Source organism: Sprattus sprattus (genome assembly GCF_963457725.1).
Source record: "Sprattus sprattus genome assembly, chromosome: 14".
NCBI lineage: Eukaryota > Metazoa > Chordata > Actinopteri > Clupeiformes > Clupeidae > Sprattus > Sprattus sprattus.
Window position 1 is genome coordinate 16,109,153 of NC_137912.1, and position 18,904 is coordinate 16,128,056.

Below are 18,904 nucleotides of genomic sequence, written 5' to 3' on the forward strand. Positions count from 1 at the left end.
ATTTTGTCTGAAAATGGTATCATCGGCATGTCAGTTCAAGCCAAGACATGTGAAAGGAAATGCTAGGTGTGGCCGAAAGATTTTTTTCAACACTGAACTACCATAAAGTGAACGCCCCCTCAACCATATTAGTATGCCAGTCACTTCGTACATTTAGTCTACTGCTCGTTCTTTCGATTACCCTCTGTAGAGCTTATATGTCTGGCAACAAAAAACATGGACGTGCACTTTAAAGATCAGCAATTCCTTTAGGACAAATTAACAGGGGGTTATCTTTCGGACAATTCAGTGCCATCTACAAGGATTGATTTTGCTTGCAAGTTTTTGAGACGATGCACCTTGACTTTATGCACCCTGATGAGTTGCATGAGTTGCGTTTGCCCGGCGACTGCGTTGCGTCTCGGATGCGTGTGTGATTTGAGCTTGACAATACCTGGCCAATACTGGCCGTCAATACACAATCCGTTTGGTATCAACCTTCATAATCAAACAGCCTCGATGAGTGGTACGGAGAGTGTAGACCAGAAAATGACCAGCCTAGTTGTACACAATAAATCAATCACGTGACTTGCATTGCATTGCCCTCGTTCAGAGCGAGGGAGAGCGAGAAGGGGAGCGAGAAAGAGCGCCCAAAGGGAAACTATAGTTCTAGTCTATATTGGGTTTCGATACACATGAAGCCTCCACTTGCCCGTTTAGATAACATGCAATTGCTAAAATGGTTAAAAAATATAATATTTATATTCCTGTCATGTCTGTTATAGCCCACACACCAACAACCAGTGAAGTTAATGCTGTTCTGTAATGTAATGATATGATGTCTGTATGACTATTAAAACATTTTGTTACTGTCGTGCACAACAGCTGCGTTGAGTGAGCGGATGTGTGTTACGGCTGCATTACCTGTTGATTTTTCACTGCAGTGAAAGGTGGCAACCATACCTGAAGGCTAGGCGAATCTAGCCTATTATTGAAGAGAATACACAGAATAATTAAGATAATAGCGTGTTAGCTTAATACAAATCGTAATATCAGCTATCATACACTGTAATACACATCATGCATTCGTTTTTACAACAGTCAAGAGTACATTTAACATGATTTAGGCCATATTCGCTTTGAATAAAAACCAACCAAGCTTGTCACAAAAAAAGTCTACTCAATTGAATTCGTATATAGCCTACTATAACAATGTACAAAGTAGGCCTACAACCAGATCTGCATTTCCTGAAGGAAATACTAAAGATTAAAATAAAATCAAAAATCCAAAACAAATTTAAGTTAAAGAGTGGGAGGTTGAAAAGACATCTAATGCATGTGCAGAGAAAGAGAGAGGAGGAATTACAAGGAATACTAGAGAGAGTGGGACAGTATAGAGTATGTACAGTACCAGTCAAAAGTTTGGACACAACTTCTCATTATTGGAGAATTTGTTTCTTTACTTTTATTATTTTCTTCATGGTAAATAACACTTTTTTGGTTTAGAACATATCCTTCCATATGTGTTCTTTCGTAGTTTAAATGTCTTCAGTATTAATCTACAATGTAGAAAATAATAAAAGTACAGAAAACACTTCTCAAAAAAAATGTAAGGTATGTCCAAACTTTTGACTGGTACTGTATGATAAAGACAAACATGGGGTGAGAGAAATAAATTAGGCGAAATAGATGGATAAATAAATAGAGAGTGATAGAGACAAAAATAAAAAGAGGGAATAGAGAGAGTGAGTGAGTGAAAGAGAGAGAAGGAGAAAGACAGATACATTAAAAAGATTTAAACTAAAAAATATGCATTGCTAAAGGTTTCACATGAACTTTACCTTGTTAACCTTAACATTATCTTCTTTTACTTTTTTTTTGCCTTCCTTCCACTTTGTCAGTCTTGCTCTGCATGCAGTGATTTGCTTTAAATGTTCTAATCTTTTAATATAAATGTATTTCCCATTTCCTTTAATAAAGTTATTTAATCTAATAAAGTTCACAAAAATGTAAATAACATACGCAACAAAGTTTCTGCGTTAAGCGGTTCGAGCTGAAATAATCCTGAAAAAAATAAAATAAGAAGCCGCCGGATAACAGCATCATTAGGCCTGCAATAAACATAGCCTACTATCCTGTTACTCCTTTGTTGTTGCTACTGGTGTTGTTTTGTGTTTAATATTGTGTTGTTGACACAGTAGGCTGTTTCACAATCTGAAATAGGCTATGCATTGTACTTTGGCAAAGTAAACCATTTGGCCATTTGTTTACGTACGGCGCTATTTTAGTGATGGACACATGTTCCAACAAAGACATCCTCCGTGCACAGAATCCATCCCAGTGTTGCAAGAAAAGTGAGTCAGTTAGCTAGCTAGTTAGCCGCAAAGGTAGGGATCTGCGTTGAACTCCTCTTTACTGTACCCATCATTTCAATTGGTCTCGGAGAAAATACTTTAATTTAGGCCATAAAACTGAAAAACTTTAAAATAAAAAGTATACGAACTTGTTTCCAACGATCGATTGAAATGGCTAACATTGCTAGCTAGCCCAGTGACTGGTTAGCTTAAGCTAACCTAGGTCCATGAAGCATCTCTTTCCCTGCATCAGAATTCAGTGATAACATCAGGTATAGTATCCAGTCGATTTCATCGTGTCAACAGCTCTCTGACAAGATGTCCAATCTATGCAGCTACCAAGATGTTTCGGTATGTTGACAGGTTATTTTCTATCTTTTGTGTAGGTGCATGCAAATAATCCCAGCTAGTTTATTATTCGACGGTAGTGAACTCGTTAACGTTATTGGATCCCGGCTTCCTAGCGTTAGCATAATTTTATAAACTTTGAAAGGTAGCTAGTGAGAGGGAGCTGGAATGATTATATTACTGTATGGCTCAGGACGAGCTTGCCGATAACATGGTGATCTTTTTAATTATATATATTTGTCGGTAAGCAGTGTAACTAATTTAAAATGTATTGGGAAATCCGTACCGGTTAGCCCTTAGCCTGGTCGTGAACTAGCTGATTAGTAAGTGACACATCGCACGAATGATTTACTTGTATTATTGTTATTGAATTAATGAATTGGATCCAGCCTACGAGACATCTGAGAACAGACTATCTTCCCTACTCTAGTTTTCCACTTCCATTTCACATTAAAATGTGGGGCCAAAGTTTGAGGAGCAGTCATTGTGACAGTTCCCGAGGGTCCTGAGACTCAATGCTTGGATTTTGCTTTGAGCTGTCAATCATGAAGTCCATGGTAGGACCCCATAGTGACATTCCCTCTTCACATCTTATCCCTCCTTGCTTAGGTTACCAGCTGCATGGGCACCAGGAATAATATGTTCTCAGTCTCTCATAAGACTGTGTTTGTAGTGGACCACTGTCCCTACATGGCAGAGTCCAGCAGGCAGCAGGTGGAGTGTGACATCCTCACCAAGAGCCGAGGCCAAGGTGTGATCCCCCTGGCCCCCATTTCCAAATCCCTGTGGACATGTGCTGTGGAGTGTTCCATGGAATACTGCCGGATTCTCTATGATGTTTATCCCACTGCGAAGCTGGTGAGTTTTCCTGTTCAAGTGGTGGTTGGGTTGACTACCCTGGTGATCCAAGTAGATCTCTAAGAATTTTCATTCAAAGACCACAAAAAGATTGAATGTGCTTCAGATTTTTGCAATCGAGTTTTCTTGTGCATTATTATTGTGGACAGGTTAGGTACTTGTCGCTGTTGTCTTCTTCTGCCGTCATAGTTAAGTTGTCTCTCATGCCTTATTTTGCAGGTAAACTATGTTGTAAGCGACTCTGAATTTCACAGTCTGAACAGCTGGAGACAAGAGGACCAGAGCACTCATGAGGTAAAGAGATTGGGCGTACCGATTTAGCGCATGACAATGTCAGCAGTGAAACTTACAATATTGTCATTACAATATTAATAATTTATTGATTATATATTCCCTAAACATGAACTTATCTCAATTAAATGTGCAGGGTAAGACATTATGGAAAAAGGTTGATATAATTAGCCTATTTGTTTAAGACAGGTATAGCAGAGAAGCGGACAGTTAGCTCTGTAGGTATGTTACTGAGCCAAACCAGTAAAACTGTTTTGTGTTTGTGTCTAAATGAAAACATGTTTTCTATAGGTGATAAATAGTTTGATTAAATAAGCAATTCTTGCTTCAGTCAATCAGGAACAAGGAGCTATTATAATAATTAGAATAAATCCATCCTTCATTTTTGCGCTCCCTGGCTGACACTCCTTAAAATACATTTTCTTCAACTCTGTGGCTCAACTTGATCCCTGTGGAAATCCCAGGACATAAGTAATTCATCAGAAATAAGGAGTATACTTTTCTACATTATAGCAGAGATACTGGATTTATAGTGTCCGTTCTGTGTTGCAGGTTGTGCCCCGCGATCAGTGTATATGATCAGTAATAGCTACCCGTGTTCAGCAATGGAATTTCCTCTTTTGTTCTAGCTAATGTCTGCGCTGGCAGCTGTAGGGCCACCTAACCCGCAGGAGGACCCAGAGTGTTGCAGCATCCTCCATGGCCTCGTAGCCGCAGTGGAGTCCCTGTGCAGCATTACAGAATACCAACATGAGGCACGGACAAATCTCATGGAAACAGCCGAAAGGGTGGCTAACAGGGGCCGCATTATATGCCTGACCAACGCCAAGAGGTAAGCAGGGTGCCTTCAGTATGTGGTACTTTATGTTGTGAAAAATATCTTCCTCTTGTTTCCCATGCTTTGCAATGCTCTTACCTTTGACTGGTTTCTCTTAGTGATACACATGTGCGGATGCTGGAGGATTGTGTGCAGGAAACCTTACAGGAGCAAAACAAGCTGGCAGCTGGATCTGACAGGTCAGTTTGTGAAGAGCTTGTGCCAGCTTCGTTGTGAGGGTGTGCATGGTAACTGTTTTTGATATTCGAATATCCATCAGTGTCCATTAACGGTTATTTGGTTATTCGTGCCTGATCTGATGCACGTATTAGACAGCACTTAAAATTTCAAAGACACTGACGGTCTTGACAGTCCCTAACCTTAGATATAACATAAAACTTCATATTGTTAGTGCTCATATGTGCATACCATCTCCACAAATGAACAATATCATTATTTGAACTGAGTGTTTGCTAAAGTACATTAAGTATAGTACAGTATATTTTTTCATAACTTCCCATTTCCAGAATATCCAAATAGAGATTTATATTCAATAGAATTTATAGAATATTTATAGAATAATATTCAAATGGTTATGCTAGTTGTGCTAGTTACGCTATACAAATAGCCAAAACATTATATGGATATTCGATTATCCACGCACACTCCAACTTCGTTGCTTCCTTTAAGGACAGTTTATTTTACTATAATCAACTGAGATGATTTTCTCACATCTTTGTACGGATTTCATAGTGATGAAGGTGCTATAGAGTTATATGGTGTGTCTCCCCCAGACTGATGCCTATCCAACAGTGTGAGCTGGTGTTAGTCCACGTGTACCCTCAAGGAGACGACACCTTAGTCTCAGACCGGCCGAAGAAGGAGGTGGGCCTACCAATGATACCAGATCTATGATATATCTCAGCCTCAGCTAACCTGCCATTTGGCTTGGTACAGAATGTCTGATGACTGTATGCTACAAAGATCACAGTTTTCAGGATGTATGCTACAAAGGTCACAGTTTTTTTTTTTCTAGGATGGTTAACAGGATGGTTTTCTGGATACCTTCAGTGGTTTAGACACACTCCAGGAAAACCCATGTGCAAGTTTACCAGTGGGTAGAGACACAAGCTGTTGCCTATGAAGGCGCTTAACACTTGTCTCCACCTGCAGATCTCATCTGTGTTGATCAGCGAGGTGCACAGTGTGCGTGCAGGCCGCCACTTGGCCTCCAAACTCAACATGCTTGTCCAGCATCACTTTGACCTGGCCTCTACCACTATCACAAACATCCCCATGAAGGTAAAGCTTTCTTCTCCTACACCTTCTGCATGACATTTATCTCCAGCTTAAGTTCTCCATCAAAAGACCCCCAAATGCCTCTATGCTCACCTCACTCAATTTCAATTGCATTTACAAACTCTCTGTAATGCATTAAAATGATCTCATCCCATACTGTTGAACATGAGCCCATGGCGTTCTCTTGTGTAGCCTGTTGTCTCATCCACTTTGAATTCATTTTGAATTTGCTCATTTTGTTTCCTTCATTCTTAGTCACGTGTGAGTGTGTGTGTGTGTGTGTGTCACATGTTTTTTGTACTGACTCTTAAACAGCTGCTGTTTTCATGCGCTATTTTCTGTTTTGCTAGCCTACATTAAATGTTTGTGACCAGGTCAGTACTCTTAAACACAAAATGACAGGTCTCCCTCTAGGCTGTATGCTTTGACTTTTGTGTTCATCCATCAAGTGCTAATTGCTATCATTGGTTGTGGCAATGCTTTACCCTGCCTCAGCATTCTGCCGAAGCTTCCTGTTGAAAATTTAAAAAAAGACTACAATGTTAGACACATGTCTCAGAGCCCATACATCTGGGCAGTCAGTCGTACTAGTGTGAAGTGTGATGAACAGAATCTGAAGTTTGACCATGGAGTCTGCTGTTAATGTAAGGCTTTTACTGCCTACAGACAGAATAGTATTCTTAGGTATATAATAAAGGAACAAACTCCTTGGGAAATTCCTGAGATGTACTGTAGAATTTCCTACAAAATAACTGTCTATAACCATTGAAGACACTGACTTTTAATTTGAGGTAGAATGCATTAACTGACAGGACTACACACTCTGCAGTATGGCATCTGTTTTAAACCTTTGTTGTTTTATTAAATGTCTTGTAGAAATTTAATAAACAAAAAAAACCCTGATCAAAGTTCAGGTCTTTTCATACGCACACCCAAGCGCTGAGGGGAATAAAAAGATGTCTTGGCATTCTGAGATGTAACGTCGTAAGACACCTATCAAGCAGTTGTCAGAATGTTTGAGTCAGGATGTTTACATGTGCTGCCAAATCAGTCTGATAGTGTGAAGCTGGATGAAACTTTACATGTCCCTAGTCACCACCATATCCCAATAAGACCCCCCTCCCCCAATGTTTCTTGTTCCTTTTCAGTAGCATCCCAATTGGAGATGGTTGGTCACAACCTCACTAATAGTGTCTTGCAGTGGTCTGAACGTTTGTGCAGTGTTGCGTAGTGGTGAATACCCCTTGTTCTCCTTCAGAAATGTCTGTCTCTCCTCTCATCATCTTTATTTCGGAGCTGATATATTGAATCACACATTAAACTAAACTTCAGTGAAAGGCGTAAACGTATAGCCGAACAATTATCGTATTATGAATTTAAACAAGGGCCAAGAATTGAGAATTGCTAACTTTTTTGCTTAACAGAAGATTAAGCCTCTTGTCATCATCATGATGCTATCTTTTAAATTGTTCAAGTAGTGGCAGGTAGCTTTATTCACTTTATTATCTGCTTAAGAAATCTGCAATAGATGCTCTCAATAATACATAGCAGCATGACTCATCAGTTTGAGATGCAGATCTAATACTAAGAGTTTCAAGCCGAACATGTTTCAGGCCTTTACTTCTACCAAAACAATCCTTAGTTGGGAACTGCCCTGCTAACTCAAAATAACCTCTGCATGAGCTGTAGTCTAAAACAGTCTTAGGCCTTGTGATTCCACAGGCGTTAGTTGTCTGTTAGCAGCCAACTCTTTGCCTGTCCACCTCTGTCCTTTTGTATTGTGCATTTCCTTTGTGTCTCAAAGTGTCCCAAGTTGGTTACAATTGGCCCCTCTTACGGATCTCTACATCATCCAGGTGTCCTCCAACATACACTGTTGAGGTCGCCACATTGCTGTATAGATTGGTGAAGAGTGCACCTTTTGTACAACTTGAGCCCAGACAAAACATGAAAGCAGCAGTGCCTTGCCACACAAAGTGCAAACGGGAATGTGACGGCAGCATCTCTTTTTTTTTGCTTTGGTTTCGCTGTGCAGGAGGAGCAGCACGCCAACACGTCAGCCAATTACGACGTGGAGCTTCTGCACCACCGGGACGCTCACATAGAGTTCATCAAAAGTGGTGAGCCACATTCTGACACGCTCGCGTGCTATGGCAGTGTACCAGTAAAGGTCACCTGTACAGAGGGTTCAGTTAATGTCTTTCCATCACACGGAGAGCTGTGTAGAGTAATGACTAATGAACCCTCATTTGTTACTGAACAGGGGATCTCCACATGGCGGGGAGCACCAGTCGGGACAGTGGGCTCAAGGAGACGGTCACTCTAAAATGGTGCACGCCTCGCACCAACAGTGTAGGTGGGTGTCAGCACTCTTCAGTAATCATCTGGTTCACTTTGAGGAGATTTTTCTTTTGTGAGGATTAATCTATGGTTCCTGATGTAATTTTCTTCCATTGTGTGTTTTGCAGAATTGCATTACTGCACAGGCGCCTATCGGATATCACCTGTGGATGTGAACAGTCGTCCCTCGTCCTGCTTAACCAACTTCCTCCTGAACGGTCAGTCTACACTCTGAACATGAACTCTAATCCTTAGAGAAACTGGTGGGTCAAATTATTGATTACCCACAGCCATCTTGTGACTGTTATTCGCCACTGCTTTTAGGTCGCTCCGTGCTTCTCGAGCAGCCCCGCAAGTCTGGGTCAAAGGTCATCAGCCACATGCTGAGCTGCCACGGCGGGGAGATCTTCCTGCACGTGCTCAACAGCACTCGCTCCACGCTGGAAGACCCTCCGTCCATCAGCGAGGGCTGTGGCGGCCGGGTCACAGATTACCGCATCACGGTGAGCCTCACCGCCGGTCCCTGGGAAGTGTTTCCTACTTGGTAGTTGTCATCTTAGAAAGAGGAGACTATTAGGGGGTGGGAATGTACATTTTTTGTAAAAAAATGTAAGGCCTTAAAAAGTCAGAGTGAGTTTTCATTCTGCCATTGTAATTATAAGCAGACTCTGTGGCTGCATCAGTCCCTTTTAGACTTGAGATACCACAGCACTCATGTTAAGAAGTCCCCTCTTTATGCTGCCTTTGCTTGTTTATACCCAAACAGAGGCGGCAAAATGATTCCCTAGTTAGTCTGCTCATATGGTAAATCTGGCACTGTGGAGCCAGAGGCGTAAATAAAGCATCAAGCTTCACCTATAATGCTGCGTTTGAGACTACTCAGGACTCAGATATTACCACCTTGGAAAACACCACTTGAAAATGACGCTCGGTGTTTCAAAATGAACAAATTTTTTTTTTTCAAAATTATCCATCCAGCAGATAAAAGAAAAACATCACCAATCATCCCCGCATTATTTTGTTTCAGTTTGACTGAAGTCGGAGCTCGGGAATATCATGTTGGATGTTTACAAATTCTAGCCTACTGTTACTTTCAGAAACAATGACGGACAAACTTAGTGTCATATTACTGTTAATGCTTATCCTGTCAGATTAGTGTTTTTGACAACAGAGTTGTCTTGTCACACCTCTGGCAGTCACATCCCTGTTCCGCCATGCCCTTTTACACAGAAGTCATTCCGCCCCCTTGACTATCTGTGAAGATGGCCCCGAGTCGGCCACCCCACGATGTGGGATGTGGGCTGGTTGGGGTTGCAGGTAGGAAAAACACACGGCGCAGGAGATAGTGGCTTTCTTAAAAATAGCTATTTAAAAAAAAAAACAGTGATCACCCCAAAACAGATAACCCCAAACTGAACGAAACTAAAGCCCAAAAAAGACAAGGTACAACTCTGTGGTCACCCAGCTTTTTTCCTAGCACGTTCAGTCCGTCTTTCCCTCATGCAACAATGAGGTACACCTTAAATAAGGCGGCCACAGCGCTTAATTGGTCTAATTAGAGTCGATTGGACCCCTCCACAGAGGTGGGGAACCGTGACCCAACCATCCAGATAGAGGAGTCCAGTCCTTCTCCCCCTTGGGCCCAAAGTTTAAACACCTTTCATCTTTGAGGGAACTGAAAAACAGTGCAGTGCCATCATGTTTGTTTTACCAAGGAGAACTCCAGTCTGACATCTGACCTGTAATTTACACTGATGTTCACTCATGAAACATTTAAAGAAGACTCTGGGTGTCTGTTTTGCCATTCCATTGCCTCCGGCAAGGCAAGGTATGACAAGTTTATTTGCATAGCACAGTTTATACAAATTCATTGTTCAAAGCGCTTTACACGAGCAGGTAAAAGGACAGAAAAATAAGAGATTAAAAGGACAAACAACAAAAAGCTTAGGAACAGTTGGGTCTTAATTCTAGATTTGAAACTGGTTACAGTTTGAGCACATTTGATCTCATCTGGAAATTGGTTCTAGAGCTGATCAGCATAGCAGCTAAAGGCAGCTTCACATCATGTTAAGTTTTGACAGTAGGTGTTAACAACAGATTTACTTCGTTATCTGAGAGGTCTAGCAGGTGTGTACTGCTGAAACGTATCTAAGAGGTAATTTGGTCCTGTCCCATTCAGTGATTTAAGTGAAACAAGCTGCGATGATTTAAAGTCAAATTTGTGACTTGATGGAACCCAGTGCAAGGACTCAAGTACTGGAGTAATGTGGTCAGTTCTTTTGTTTTATGTAAGAACTCTAGCAGCTGCATTGTGTACAAGCTGAAGGTGTTTGATAGTTATTTTAGGAAGGCCTCTGAAAAGACCATTGCTGTAGTCAACATTGCTGGAATTAAAAGCATAAATGAGTTTTTCTAAATCATGCTTTGACATAAGGCCACTAAGTTTGGATATGTTTCTAAGGTGGTTAAAAGCTCATTTTGTTATTGCTATTGGTTATTTAAACTGAAATCGCAATCAATTAAGACACCAAGGTTTTTAAAAACGATCTTCACTTTTAGTCCTTTAACGTCAAGATGAGTAGTCTTCCCTCATTTTTCTCAAATAAGATTATTTCAGTTTTGTCCTTATGTAGCTGAAGGAAATTTGAGGTATCAAGCTGTTAATTTGGTCAATTCATTGATAACGAGATTCTATGGGATTGTGTGTTCCGAGTAGCACAGTATTGTTATAAGTATTGTTTATACGTGATGGTGGTTCTAAAGTTTGTATTTGTAATCTGGTTTAACAGTTTCCATGGTGCTTTCTGTTTGTCTGTGACTATCTTTTACTGGAGCTGTGTCATTTATAATATAAACCAATTTTGAATCAAAATAATTCAGCAAATCATCTATGGAGTTTGACCATTGACTCGAGGTCCTTGAGTTCCGGCTCAGAGAAAGCACTTGTGCAATCATTGCTGGCTCTCTTGCTCTCATTGCTGAAGTCATAGTCATCTGCTCTGAATGTGAGAAGACAAAGAAACATCAAAGAACAAGATCAGACAGAGGCCAAGTCCATGACTGTTGTTGAGATATTGGGGTCCTATGTTGATGACAAGGTCCAGGGTATGACCAAGAGTGTAGGTTGGCCCCTGTACATGCTGTGTAAGGCTGAAGGCTCTACACGAAAGCTATGTCCTGCTTATGCGTCAGGGTTTGCAGGTGTCGCTGTAATGTATGTCTTCTAATTCACAGGACTTTGGGGAGTTCATGAGGGAAAACCGCCTGACTCCCTTCCCAGAAACCTCAAGCAGGGACGACTCCGAGAAGTGCCCGTCAGAGAGAGCCAAGGCCCAGCTAGAACGACACACACGCTACTGGCCCATGATCATCTCCCAGACCACCATCTTCAACATGCAGGCAGTGAGTGTCCTGTCATAGAAAGATGATGATAACAGTATTATGAGAAACGCTTTTGAAAGATGAGAAAAGGAAAGCTGCTAAATGTTTTAAAAATGTCATTTTTTTTGTCGTTTTCATCATGGATGCCATCTAACATAAGACTATTACTACAAATCGATTGTGCAGTAAGAATGTAGACAACAGGTTCATGTGGACCCATATATAAAGCGGACTTATGGTGAATGTAGCAAGTGCTCACTAGGTTTTCTGGATTCCATACAGGTGGTTCCATTGGCCAATCTCATTGTAAAAGAGTCGCTAACAGAGGAGGATGTGCTGACTTGCCAAAAGACCGTCTACAATCTAGTGGACATGGAAAGAAAGAACGACCCACTACCCATTTCTACAGTAGGCTCCCGAGGGAAAGGGCCTAAGAGGTAAGTCTTTCCAGCCATATTTATTTCCTGGACTCAAATAAGGCACCAGCATTATATTTACATTCAAGCGTTTTAATTCAAATGTTGACAGATATTTTTGAAGGACCAATGTCTAGGTACATAAGCTTTAATTTTAGGAACTTTTTCTTTTGACACGTCCTCTTCCAATTAGGGCAATTGGCATCAACTGCTTGGTATTTGCTTTGCATTAGCAAAGCATGCGATTAGCATTACGTTGCTGGATTAACAGGCTTGCACTGTTTGTTCCTGCAGGGATGAGCAGTACCGCATCATGTGGAACGAGCTGGAGACACTGGTGAAGGCCCACGTCAACGCCAGCGAGCGGCACCAGCGCGTCCTGGAGTGCATCAGCGCCTGCCGCAGTAAGCCGGCCGAGGAGGAGGAGCGGAAAAAGCGAGGGAGGAAGAGAGAGGACAAGGAGGACAAAGCTGACAAAAATGGAAAGGAGGATGACAAGTCATGGCAGGACTCGGAAAGGTGTGTCTTTCATATCAGGGTCTTATGGTATTCATATTCATAACAGGGTTGTTGGACACTATTTATAAATGTTCCCACTGTGTGGGAAATGTTCTGTGAACTAATATCATGGCTGGTTCATGAAACTCTCACTTCATTGACTTGAGTTGTGTTATGAGCAAATCACACTATTTCAGTAGTCACTTTGTTAACACAACTGAGCCACAATTTACCTTCATGCATATACTGTATATGCACGTATACACGTCATTTAGCAGATGCTTTAGGCAAAGCGCTATCACAAGTATATTTTTTTCAGTGTGTACGATGCTGAAGAGAGTTGGGTTGTCAAAATAGAGATATGCCACGCACCTGTTATCAAAGGGGTGCAAAAACACCAGATACTGGCAAGGAATGTTATGCTTTTATGCACCTTGCACATAAGCATGAAATGCCTCAAGAAAATTCATAGGTTGTTCTTCACGTAACCTGTGGTCACAGGTGTTGGAGGCATGTGAGTGTGAAATGTGAAGTGTTCCAGAAATATAATATTTTCATGCCTGACCAGTGTGTAGGGTGTTGCTGTTTACATTTCTCAGTCAATTGAATTTGTAATCAGCTCATAAAAAATCTCACCGGTTAAATGTCTGATTCTCATTCACCAGAAAATTACATACAGCCCTACTGACAGTTTTCAGAATGAATTGGCCCTCTAGCCCTGGAATTATGCATTATTATGCTCACCTTCCCTTGTGTTCCTGGGCTGTTGGTTTCCTTCACTCCAATGAACATTATGTATTATGATCACGCACCTCAGTGCACTAAAGAGTAAATTGCTGAATTCCAAAACTATTGGAGAAATTGCTGTGTGATTGGTGTAACGCATGAGGTGCCTTTGTGTTCTGTGTTGTAATTGCTGTTCTGTTGGTCTTTTCCCAGGCTGAAGGGGACCCAAGACAAAGAGGAGCAGACAGAGGCGGAGGTGATCAAGGACTCACCAGACTCCCCGGAGCCTCTAAACAAGAAGCCCCGTCTCACAGAGGAGGTGCAGGTGCCAGAGAAATCGAAAGGTACAGCCAATTATATTTTGAAAATCTGAACATTTGAAAGCCTTTATTGACATTGAATTTGCGTACAATGAAATTTGGAGAGCGTTTTTTTTCAAGCTTGGCAGGGATAAAAAGAAAATCCTTAAGTCTTATATTTAAAAGTCACCTGTATGGTCATTTTACATTTTTAATTTATTTCTTTATTTTTGTCTTCTCCTCTATCCACTAGGACCTGTCTCGCTGCTTACTATGTGGACCAGTAGGATCACAGTGGCAAACTCCAGGAAACACCAGGAGTTTGCCGGCAGAATCTCCTCTGTTAACAACAAGGCTGAGTTGTACCAGAATCTTAAAGATGAGAATGGGTAAGTGTTTTCCTTTCACATTCATATGATAGTGATTTACTTTGACACTTCGCCTGATCTTGATTTCCCTTTCTTCATCCTTACCTGACGGAACAAATGTCTTGCCCTCACTGGGTGTTTTGTGAATTTGTTACCCCCTCATTAAAAAAAGATGGCCAATACTGACTGCCAGTGGTGTCATTTTTTGTGAAGGATGCTTGTTTAGAAAAATATATATATATATATCAATTAATCGTTGCATATCTGTTGGCAACATTTGTTGTGAATTTGTGTAATTATGATTTTGAAATGTGTCTGTCTGATAACTACTAATTGTGGCTTCTAATAACTTGCTGTCCTCAGAATGGATACACATGAGAATGGCAAAGCCACTAGATGATGTGCAGGAGCCCAGTGGAAGTCTCACCACATCTTCAACACCACTTGAGGAACGACATCACTGCTCTGAGGATGTGACGTCACAATGAGCTGTCACATTAGCCTGATGTGACAGGCTGGAACCCCTATGTGCTTCACAAAGACTTTTGTATAAAGGGGAAATGGCAGCGGTCATAGGACAAGGCATTTTTATTGTCTTATTTGGTTATTTTCTTTTTTAACCCATGTATTTGTAAAATCATAAAGATTTCTGGGAAAGAATAAACAACCCTTAGATGAATGAGCCCCTTTCAAACATGAAAATGCTTAAAACTTTTTATTCATAAAATTATCATTTGAACCTTTAATTCCAACACATATGGATGAATAACGATGGTCTCTGTATCTCTGTACAAATATATTGAACCAAATAATGTAACAAAGCCAGTCTGTATCATGCTGTGAAAAGGGACAATTCACACAAAAAATATGCCCACATTTATATTAAATTACTACATTTTAAATGTGTTTTGGTTCTCTCATCAAGGTGTGTACACTGTTTGCACCAAATGTCACAGTGTAAACTAAATAACTAACTTTGTAACAACGCTTTTATACCCAGTGAGGTGTGTAAATATGGGATCAAGGAGCAGGGTTTTAATGGGTACACTAACATTTAGTAGGTGGTAAAGTATTGTAAGTAGGTGTGCCAAAATATTCTTAGCAATTTTATACATGAACTCACTGCAAAGAGAGTTTGGAGACGAGGCTCTGAAGACTCTTATTACTACCTCTTGCTTTGTAAAGTGCCTGTGATTTATTGACTTGGCTTCTTTATGAACGTGTTTGCAGTTTGTGCCATTCACATTAAAGCTTTATAACTTTTATATACCTGCTTTATGCTCAGCCTCAGGTAATGAATTGCATTGAAGTTCCCATAGTCACTTTTCAGAGCTTAGTGCGGTGGAAACTGGTAGTATGGAGGAAATCGATAGGATGTTTTTTGATGAGATGTTTTGCTGTGTGTCTCTGCACTTTGGCTGTTGGTGTAAGTTTGAGGTGTATCCTGGTCTGGGGTAAGATTGAGCCACAGCTTCGGGGGTGGTGGAGATATCTCACGTTGAAACTGTGGAGGTCTCCTTGGCCGCAAGGCCTTCACATCCAAAGGGTAGGGAGGCATGAAACCATCTGAAGGCCAAAGGGTTGTCCTCGGTGCCCTGAAGTGGTCTTTACAAAATCGTGACAGAGCCCATACCAGGATGATCAACAGCAGCAAGCAGCAGACCACCAGTAGTGCTGTCAACACACTTGCCACCCAGTAATATCTGTCTGGTGATGGGGTGGTTGTTTTGTTGGTTGAGGTGGCAGGTGTTTGAGTTGATGTTTTGGTAGAGGTGTCTAGAGAGCTTTCTGGATCAGGTGAGGTAACTTGGAGGCATTTCCCCCCATAGATTACCGGACCTATTTTGTGGATGGGGTATTCCGGGAGCATTGCCATGTTAAAAGCAGGATTCACTTGCCCATCGACCACGCACATGGCCGTCCACATGCTCTGAATCTGGGTCTCTGGGCAAAGACTGTCAGACTCATAGCCTTCCTGACACAAAGTGAAGTTATACCAGGAAACAACTGTGGATCCTGGCTCCAGGGACAAGAGGGCAAGATGATTCCCACTGGGATCGTTGAAAAAGTCAGACATCTTTCTCAGTAGGAGCTCCACCCTGCTCCGCTGGACGAGTAAAGCGTAAAGGCTATGCTTGGTAACCAGGCTGAAGCTGTGGCATGGCTCACCGAAGGAATGACTGAGTTCCAGTGTTAATGATAGTTGGGTGGACAGGCCATACCGGTCCGTGGCAACCAAAAACAGATGCTGGGGAGAGAACTTAAGGTCTACTTCAAGGGGTATACCATGCAGTTGTAAGCCAGTCAATGTCAACCAAGACTGTTCAGGTAGAGGAGGTCCATCAATGAAAAGAAGCTGCAGGGAGAGAGATCCTGCTTCACCATCCTCTGGATCCTGGAAGGTGGCAGAGGGTATCATGTAATGGAATGGGAATCCAATGATGGCATGGAGAACAGGAATAGATTCCATCACTCTCGGAGGGTTGTTAGTTAGTCCTGCAAACATGGAGAGTGTCAACTTTTAAGACCATCCTGAGAACGGCACTGAAACAGTGTCAACAATATTATTATTTATAACAAGAGTATTCTCATTATCATCTCAATGTTCTACACAACTGGGATTCATCTTACCAAAGAACACTGTGGATGAGGCTGTGGGCTGAATTTGCTCCACTGACAGGTCTTGACTCCATGACGACTTTGAGGTGAGAGCACAGTCTCTGTGGGGCTCACTAGATGTAACTATTGCGTTTAGTGAAGAGAGGTTTGGGGTGTTTGACTGATGGATGCCTGAGGTGTGTTTTGTAAAAATAGGTCCATCCCAGAAGACACTTTTAGAAAAGGTGCCACTGAGTATTGTTGGATTAATAGCCATGGTGGTCCTACCGTTACTGTGTGCTACTGTAGAACTGAACAGTTTGGGTATTTCCAAAAGCTCACTGACTGGACATTTTTTAGTAGTTATCCATTCAGTATTGATGATGCTGTGCATGGTATCTCTGTCATAGTTACTGCTTTGTGTAGATAATTGGGTTTCTTGAATATATACGTTTGAAATGTGTTGACTTGTGAGGTGTACATCAGCTGTGGTGTTAGGCATAGCAACAGTCTCCCTTTGGGCGTTATGACTACCGAATAAGGAAGTGTTACTTGCTTGTGTGCTGTGAATGCTTTGACAAGTAAAAATTGAGCTGAACAAACTTATTTTGCCTACATTATGGGTGGCTGAGGTGAGATAGCAAGGCTGGTGGGACCTCAGACTGTTCGTCCACAGAAAGGATAGTTCTCCAGGGCCCTGAGAGGGATCCAAGATTTCCTGTGTACTGATGCCCTGGATACCCAGTGATTTTGTTGGCGGGATTTGGTCTTCAGTTGAAGAAATATAAACTATTGTTGAAGTAAAGAAAATGCTCAGGGGCCTATCTTCATTTACAGTTTGAAGGCTTAATGGTGTCATTGTTCCTCCTATGTCAAGAACAGGTGTGATTTCTGTTTCTAAGGATCCTGATGCCTCAGGAAGGAGAGTGCTTGAGAAGACCCAGGAAGACTCCAAGTCCGTGCTTAATGTTAGACTCTTTGTTGAGGTCTGCATTGGAAAGTTCATGGTCACCCAAGTTTGAAGGACTGGATTGAAAACTGTTGCTGGGACCATATCTGATGCATCGCTGTAAGTAGATGATTTAGTAGAGATGAAAATATATTCCTGAGATACATCTGTAAACATTCCAGATTGAGAATCTTGCTCAACCTGTGGAGATTTAGTCACTGACTCAAACACTGAATCCAGCACATTCAACTTTTCCTCATCAAATTGTGACTGTGTGCTTTTTAGCCAATATTCAAATAGGCTAAATGAGGTTGATGGTGTCATTTCTTGAGAGGCTGTATTCAATGTCAGTCTACCCTCTCCATGGATGCTAGAGGATTCTAAAAGAGGAGAAGAGGGAACAAAATATATCTGTTTTTTATGGTGTATTGTTTTGAAAACAGAATTCATGATTTCTTAAAAGGAACTAAACAGCACAAGCACCTCATAGTTAGTACACAAGAAGAAGTCAGTTACATCTGTTTTTTTAATTACGTACCTCTTGTATCTGAAGCCTGAAACAATGACACTGTGTCCAATGGTGGTGTGTTTTCCATCCAAAGTGTAGATAAGCTCCCACCCACTGGTGACACGATTACCATTAAAGAACTACGCACTTGCTGATAAGACAGGTGTGAAAAACCTGAAATAATGCTTGGTGTTTCAGTAAGTACAGGAACTGGCATGGTGGTTGGTGTTTTAGTAAGTGGTGGAAGTGGCATGGTGGTTGGTAACTCTGTCATAGATCCGGACTGATATTTTGGGGCCTGAGTTAACACAGAATAGTGTAAATCATGAATGTGGGTTGTCAGTGATTCTGTGGAGGTTGGAGTGATTAAAAACACTTTGGAGGAGATTAAACTGATTTCTGTCAGGCCTGGGAACACCACAGATGTGACCGCATGAAGAGGGGAGGTCTTTAATAACACTGTGGGATAAACAAAATGGTGACTGAGCTGTGAGTGTACATGAAGAAAAAACGATAGTGACTCAGTTGGGAGGTTACTGAGAACAGACATTGATTCCTTCTGTTCATCTTCAGTGCTAAAAAAATGGAGGGGTGTTAAAATAGTCGGCGTAGGCAGTATTGTAATTTCCTGATTGTAATTCTCAAGGCTTCCAAAGTGTGCAATGTCTTTCCTCTCCAAGTCTCTACTTGACAAGTCAGAACTTTGCTTATACTGGCTTGTCTGCGCCTCTGAAATCTTGGGTTCCCATCTAAACACTGTAGATTCAATGTACAGTGGATGTTGTGATGGCTCCAGAACAGACCAATTATCAGTGAGCTTAATCCATGGTGAAGCAGTTTGAGTCTGTGATCTCCTCTCATCTGAAGAAATGTGG

The 18,904-nt window shown here is 41.4% G+C and overlaps 1 protein-coding gene across 2 annotated transcripts; it reads left to right on the top strand.

Annotated features, from left to right (window-relative positions):
* Positions 1 to 2,295: 2,295 nt before the first annotated feature.
* On the top strand, positions 2,296 to 14,856 carry ints13 (integrator complex subunit 13). 2 transcript variants are annotated; one of them, XM_080851634.1, is made up of 18 exons: positions 2,296 to 2,366; positions 2,587 to 2,684; positions 3,291 to 3,539; positions 3,759 to 3,833; positions 4,460 to 4,662; positions 4,767 to 4,847; positions 5,442 to 5,532; positions 5,821 to 5,949; positions 7,982 to 8,066; positions 8,210 to 8,302; positions 8,415 to 8,504; positions 8,611 to 8,789; positions 11,521 to 11,688; positions 11,950 to 12,104; positions 12,378 to 12,602; positions 13,521 to 13,651; positions 13,860 to 13,995; positions 14,338 to 14,856. In XM_080851634.1, the coding sequence occupies exons 2-18, from the start codon at positions 2,652 to 2,654 to the stop codon at positions 14,372 to 14,374; spliced, it is 2,160 nt and encodes a 719-aa protein (XP_080707760.1). In that variant the 5' UTR covers positions 2,296 to 2,366; positions 2,587 to 2,651; the 3' UTR covers positions 14,375 to 14,856. The 2 variants fall into 2 exon arrangements, with proteins under 2 accessions (XP_080707760.1, XP_080707759.1); XM_080851633.1 differs by having other exon boundaries at positions 2,329 to 2,684.
* The last annotated feature ends 4,048 nt before the right edge of the window (positions 14,857 to 18,904 follow it).